General features: G+C 38.8%; 1 protein-coding gene across 1 annotated transcript in view; it reads right to left on the bottom strand.

Annotated features, from left to right (window-relative positions):
• Nucleotides 1-7,500, bottom strand: part of LOC138033543 (probable serine incorporator) — a 19,524-nt gene that overhangs the window by 11,763 nt on the left and 261 nt on the right. Inside the window, exons 2-5 of the mRNA XM_068881312.1 lie at nucleotides 5,558-5,892; nucleotides 3,749-3,828; nucleotides 2,845-2,938; nucleotides 1,118-1,161 (exon numbers count right to left, since the gene is read on the bottom strand). Of these exons, the coding sequence (XP_068737413.1) occupies nucleotides 1,118-1,161; nucleotides 2,845-2,938; nucleotides 3,749-3,828; nucleotides 5,558-5,892 (553 nt within the window). The remainder of the gene's footprint in view (nucleotides 1-1,117; nucleotides 1,162-2,844; nucleotides 2,939-3,748; nucleotides 3,829-5,557; nucleotides 5,893-7,500) is intronic.

Here is a 7,500-nt window from a genome sequence, read left to right as displayed (position 1 = left end):
ACTTACACACCAACTTACCAACAAAGGTGAGAAATAATTTCATAATTTGATTCATGAGCCCTGATATTTTCAAGTGTCATGAAGTCTTCCCTCACTCCTCTCCCCAACTTAAACACTACATGTAATGTCACAAACACTTTGTGTGTACATGTTCTGAACAAGTTGAAGTTTAGCAATGTTTGATTTGCCACTGCCTGACCATACAGAAGAACAGTAACACAGCTCAGCAAAAACATACGAGTTTATTACCTTGAAGCCTGTGCATTTGTCAAAAAGTCTACTTATCATCCTTAGCTTGCTTTGAAGTTCACTGGCCAGTTAAGGATTGAGATTTATCAACTATCAACTAAGAGGTTTTTCACTAAGCTAATGATCAGCAGTTGCTCCCTTAAGAACACTATAGGCAGGGCAGGATAGGCATTTGTGCTGGCACTCGTTGGAACAAAACAGAACTTTGTTTTGTCAGGATTTCTAACAGGACAATTTTCCAGCAACAAGAGGCAACATAATTAAATTAATCCAAACGAAGATCCTCAACCTCCTCTCCTCCCCCCTGCTTAAATTATTGTGAAGGGACACAAGAGTGATTTGTTGACTTGGCATGATCATACATCTCACTGAGGACAATCTTCTTTTTTGGAATCAAATTTACTATTACTGCTAATTTTCTTGAAGATATGTGAGTATAAAGTTGACAGTTACTTATGAAAATACATTGTTCGTGGTCAGTCTTACGAAGCTCCTTTCATCTCGACCAAGGGACTCATCAGAGACCTTTCTGCTTCCCAAACTCGTTGGGCATTAAGCCCAAAGTACCATTCGCTGACAAAATGTTGACAGCAATCTCGCCTTGTATCTCATACAGGTACCAGACCGCGCAAATTCAAGAGTGAAAAAATTGACAATAAAGTTGACAGTTACTTGTGAAAATACATTGTTCGTTGTCAGTCTTACGAAGCTCGTTTCATCCCAACCAAGGGACTCATCAGAGACTTTTCTGCTTTGCAAACTCGTTGGGCATCAGGTCCAAAGTCCCGTTCGCTTAATATGGACACCAATCTCGCCTTATATCTCCTAAAGATTTCAGACGTAGTTCTACAAATTATTATGAGCTTACCCCAGTACCATCTCTTGTTTCCTGTTGTTTCATACTTCTCAACCCTACAGGATGAAAAGGGAACAAGGTCAAACAAGGAAAACAACAACAAATGAAAGAACAAATGAAAACCATCCATGGGTAAAATGCATGGCAGAGCAGAGGGACAGTGCAATTACTTGGTCATTGGTTTGAGTCCTGGCCCCAGTTGTTCAAAAGGTGGATAACGCTATCTAAAGGATAAATCAGTATCCATTGGATAGTGCAATCGGTTTTGCTATGACTTATCCACTTGACAGTGATTTATTCGGTGGATAGTGCTATCCATCGTTTGCATAACGGGAGCCAGGTCATTAATTTTTTTAAGCTGACTATGCTCCCTCAACTGTGATGATCATTCTTACAAAATGTAGCAGCGGAACTGCTACACTGGGACTTTACGATGTACCATATAACATACGACAACAACTCAGTTTACTTGAAAATCCACAGATGAGAGATTTTCTCATCATAATGAGCGTACTCTCGCTCTTTGGTTTCATCATCAGTTAGCTCCTTATAGTAGGCATGAAAGGCTTCTTTATAATGTTCAATTAAATCATCTAAATTAGCCAGCTCATTCTTCACTAGGTGTAAATTGTTGGAGTTGACCATAAGATCAGATACTTCAGTCCTTTTCCTTGACACAGCTCGGAGAAAAAAACTTACATCTGTGTCCTAATATCCTTACGACGCCTTATAGAAACCTTAATCCATAAACAGTGAAGTCCTTGGTACCGTAAACTGAGAGAAAACCTTAACTTAATTATCTTACTAAACCTTCAGCGGAAAAACAATTCACCACAGTGTCAACTAGCGTGGTCATCCGGGACCCGGGCAGGTCCAGACTACCGCAACACAATAAAACGTCACACAAAAAAGAAATGTCACGCACGATTCTGCTGCAACACAAAATCTTTTCATATCCACAGTTAAAATAATGGCAGTTTGTCAATTTTGGTTAGTATAAGTTTTAAATAGGGTGTGGCTCAGTTAGGTTTAGTGATTAGGTCTAGGCACTGATTTAGCTTAGAACTTACAAAATCAACCCAAAACGGCACTTAGAGAAACAAATTAAGACATCAGAAAACTGGGCTTTATTGCTTTCACGAACAATGGTTATCCCTGAACATTGGTTAAGAAGTATTAGTATAAATACACGGGTGATTATACAAAATCGTGTGCTCTCATTGACTCGCTATCTTGGATTATCAGCCGATAATCACCTCGACGGACAAAATGGCTGCCAGTAGTCATTTTGCCACTGTAAGTGAAGATGATTTCGAATTGAAATGTTTTTTTTTTCTCTTTTTTGAAATAATCACCTGTGTATTTATGCCAAAACAATTATTTGCCTCAGGCACAGTGATTGTATCTGTGAATATTCACATTGACTTTGTCTCACTGAATATTTACTGATAATCACTTTGCCTTTGGCGAATAATAATTATTGTTAATTGCAATCTCTAAGTTGTCATGGTATTAACACTGGTTAACCAGTGTTGCTCAAACATCAGTTAGTGCTAATTAGCACTAACCAATCTTCGAGCAACACAGGCTTGAACATTAATGAAATGACCTGTCTTACAAAACCATCATCATGAAAATCAACTGGGAGGGTATGGGTATATACATGTATATGTAACACAACAACATACAGAACTAGGACAAAATCAGTGGAAAGAACAATGATGTTTAGTTGTTCTCACCATGACTCACTCCAGTTGTACGCAAAATCAATGAGCAAGATCAGCTGTAATAATATGAATGCATATCCTCCAATCATGCCAATGTACAACCAAGCTGCAATAAAGAAATCATAGCATTTGGTAAAGAATGCAATGAAGGTGGCTCAAACCAGTATCAACATTTGAAAGAAACTATCAACACTACAATATTTCATCACTTAACAGCAATCTTATGGTACTGTATCAAAAAACCAATTATTGCTGAAAAAGATTCGGTCATTTTTGTGATGTAAAACATTACTGTGGCAACAGGAGAGCCCTGCAAAAACACCCCACATTTTGCTTTAGCTGCTCTTATCTCAAAAACAAACTAGGTAACCCCCATTTTTTATTTCTGAAATGTAATCAGCAGGCAAGAATGAAACTTTCTGCAAAGTTTTAAAAAATTCTGTGGAGTGGATTCAAAGCCACCTCAAATAATTGAAATTTTAAAGCAGCTCTGAATGCGCTGCACAGAATTTTTTTTTAAACTTTACACAGTTTCATCTTAGCCTGCTGATCACTTTTGTGCAATAACAAATCGGGGTCACTGAGTTCGTTTTTCAGATACGAGCAGCTCAAGCCAAAATATAGGGTGTTTTTGCAAAGCTTTCCTGTTGCCATGGTAGCTTGTTACGTCACAAAAATGACTGCATCCTGTTCAGCAATAATTTATGTTTCACATTGTACCATAACATTGCTGTTACGTGATAAAGGTTGTAGTGTCAATTATTCTAATAACAAGGTCTCCTGAAAGTGTTGAAACTGGTTTGCGCCACTTTCAGTTCAATTCATCCAAAAAAAGGTGAAAGTCAACAGATCTTAAAAAAAGTGCAGTGAGTAAAAGTAAAAAAAAAATAGCTGCATTCATGACACATTTCCCTACCTTGTCCAAAATGTCCCTTGGGAATATAAAATGCCGCAACAACCAGCAATACAAACAAGATAATCTTGACAAACCAGAAGCTATACAAAAAAGGAAGTATTTATTTTCATGATTATTATTCAATCTGTCAGGATTTCATCTCCTTGATGCCTTAAAACTGTCCATTTAGTGAAAATCTTCTAAAACATGTAGTGTGGTGTACAAAATCCCAACATCCCCCAATATTATGAGCACCATCAAGGCTGCTGCCTAACGGTAACCCGGTCGCCTGGGGCGCCTTATTTGTGAGCGTGGGCAACCAAATTTCTAAACAAGTAGCCCTAACAGGCGCCTTACTTGATTCATCCTCACTTTCTTGTAAATTTGATGCCAGCTGGAATTAATTAATTCTGGGCTGTTGAAAAAATGACTCGGGCTACTAACTTTAAATGTTGGAAGCCTGGAGGGCTCCCGGAAAATTTTCTTGGGCAGCAGCCTTGACCATGCTCACCTAGCAGAGCGTTTGAAGTCGATTTTTAAAGGTTTATTTTTCACTTGCCAAAAATATCATGATACTACGGCAAAATATGGCTTTTACATTTCCTAAGAAATAAAACTTTTTTATTGTGATTTACGACTCTTTTTTTTCTTTTAAGCATAGCTTAACCCATTGACTGCTGGGAGTGACGTGCTTAACAGATGTTACTCTGTCTAATGCCAGACGATTTTACTCGTCACCTGGGGGCGTCCTAGGGTGCCTGAGGGGTCCATGGGTTAAATATATTTATTTGACATTAATTTTTTGGTCCTTCAGTTGTTTTTATCTCACCAAAACAAACCAATAATGTACTATTGACTTGACTAAACCCTAAGGTCTTAATTTAACAAAATCGTTCGCACTAGGCTTCATTACCGGTACTTATTCAGGCATGTCTGTTGAAATTAACAAAACCTAAAGAGTCCAGGATAAATTTCAGAATGAGACCACAAAATGCTTCCAGCATTGTTTCTTAGAAAGCTCTTCATTAAGTACAGTGTGGCCCATCGGTTAGGATGTTTGCCTTGAGATCCGGAGCTCCTGGGTTCAAGACCCATTATGACCCTCATTGAATTTGTTCCTGGTATTCCCTGGTTCAACTTCTTGGCAGTACTTGTAAAAAGCCAACCGGTTTGCCTCCAGCCAGTTGGGATTCTAAACAGTTGTTGTTGTTGTTGTTCTGTTTTGTTGTTTCACTGATTGTGTTCCATTCGCCATGAAAAGTCCCCACGGGGAGGGGTCAAGTATGTATTGGTAACAGTGTTGTAAAGTACCACATTAATGACTCAGAATGAACTATGTGTAAGGTGGCATTTATCTGAGGGTGAATAGTCACTTTTTGATTGGAGACTTCCCAATACAACCTACAAAACCAACTACCCACACTCGGAATGCAATCATGCTCATACTGGAATCTAAAGGTCATTAAGTCATCTGCCAGTCATTCAAATCAATACCACTCATAAATTAAGGTTCCCAGTGGACCATTGCCCGACCAACCTTACAGAAACAGACTGCCTCTACAGTTTTCAGAACCTTTCAGAGCTGAGGCAGAAACATCACTGTACAACATTTTTTACAATGACTGCAAAAATTATCGCGCGCTCATTGGCTAATTTTTATTGTCAATAAGCAGACAGACATATAAATTTATAATTTATGCCATAATGACGCGATATTGCTCGCGGCTATCCCCTCGTGGATCCACAGCTACTTTGACAATGTTATGACGCAATTCATGATCAATAACAGGACAGACGCATGAAAAACTGACATCAATTTGTTAAGCTTACCCATTCTGAAACTTTGCTCGAGGGTCACTGCTACTCTTAACTTTAAACAAAATGATTGCCATCAACAGGAAAAATGCCGCCATTGCAAAGCAGACACGATACACAGCTAAATAACCAACCAAGCTCTCACAGTTATGTTGATTAGGAACATGCTCACAAAACTGTGGGATCTTCTTCAACTGATCAACGATTCCTGGCGCAAGCATGACGGCTGACAAAGCCGTTCCCAAGAAAAGGAAGATGGTGTACACAATTCTTGTTGCTGTTGAGTTTTTGCAGGAGGGGCATCGAGCACAGCAACAGAAACATGCTGATGATCCACAACAACAGGCTGCCTGAATGATATAAGAAAAAAAATTATTGCATATACCTCACAACAACTGACGTGATGTTGTAAATCAGATTCATATGTTTAAGAAACCAGATAACACAAGTCGAGTATAATAGAAAAACAACAGCTGGTTTTGCCATCTTCACACTTGGCTGTGACAATATGCAGACCTCTCAACCCCAAAATACCAAAAACCTGGAGATCAAGGTAAAAAAACCTGGAGATTTGGGAAAAAACGTGGAGATTTATCGATGGCATCAAAAATAATTTAAACCAGTTCATCAAAATACTTTTCGTTTCTGTTTATCATGGTTTTCAGCCATTTTGACAAAGTGGACGAAACGAATCTAGATGCAACAAACTGGTAGTTAACGATAACCTTATTTGGTATTTGCCTTCTAAGGGCCTCTTAAAATGAGCCCGGGGGCTGGCCTGGTTTCCAAGATCTTGTCACACCTCTAAATCCCTTGTAAAAATGTCGATGTGCTCATATGAGAGGGTGGGCTGGCTCAGTTGCCAAGATCTTGGTTTTTCCAACCGGGATCTCTGTAAGCGGGCTGGAAATTTTGCCATATGAACACTTCAGCCCGGTTACCGGGAGGAAAATAATACAATGCATTTGTGATAGCACAGACATTGCCGAATTTTTCTTTTTCTTTTCTTCGATAATGAAGCTCGGAATAGTTTCATTTGATAGTTAAGGTAAAATCAAAAGAAATTTGAGGTTCCTTAAACAAAGAAAATAATTATTGAGAAATTCTCGCCAGGTTTGTTTGTTAGATTTCACGCTTGAATGATCGCGTCACCCCTTTTTCAAATTTTTCATCTCGGAAAGTGGGCTGAAGGTCACCATATGAACAGAACTAATTTCATCTCGGTAACCGAGAGTCACCCTGGCCAACCAGTCCCAGGGGACATTAGAACCCACAAATGACCAGCTCCCAACGTCAGTCGCTTCATAGCTCAGTTAGTTAGAGCATTGCACCGGTATCGCGAGGTTCAAACCCCGTTGAAGTGCTGAATTTTTCAGGCTTCCTTACGCAATTGCAAAAATTATGTTCATAACTGCGAAGATCATAGCTTCACTTAATATTCATTATATTACATCAGTCAACAGTTGCTTCTAGAAGCATGCTCAGGCATGTTCAATTTGGAAATTATGGAGTTTCAGGCACCTCAGAATGCATTTCCTGTCTTATGGGGAAACATTCCTTTGCTTTGTTTATGAAAAAAGCTTGTCCTCTCCAAAGTTGAGGGCAACGAACCTTGGAGAGTTTGAAAATAATAATCGAAAACCCCAGTTTTTACCCAAAAACACTGACGTGACGGCGGATGACAGCAACTTTTTGAAGACCATTCGATTTTCACAAAGAAATATTGATCACAAATGTTCCTTGGTAAAGAAAACGCTAATTTTTGAAAAAAGTAAAGAACCCGTGTTACATACGCCTGGAAATTTCTGTGAGAAGACAGGAAGTTTCTATACTTCAACATCAACAGCTGCGGCCATTAACTAGACTTTTGTTTATTAGTAACCGCAACAAAAACATTTGAAAAGTAGAAGGAATTCTGCGTCGTTCTTGACGCTAGAATATTCATATCATGGAAAATT

Source organism: Montipora capricornis, chromosome 14, assembly GCF_036669925.1.
Source record: "Montipora capricornis isolate CH-2021 chromosome 14, ASM3666992v2, whole genome shotgun sequence".
NCBI lineage: Eukaryota > Metazoa > Cnidaria > Anthozoa > Scleractinia > Acroporidae > Montipora > Montipora capricornis.
Note: the sequence above shows the minus strand (reverse complement) of the source record. Positions and strands in the feature narration are given on the sequence as shown.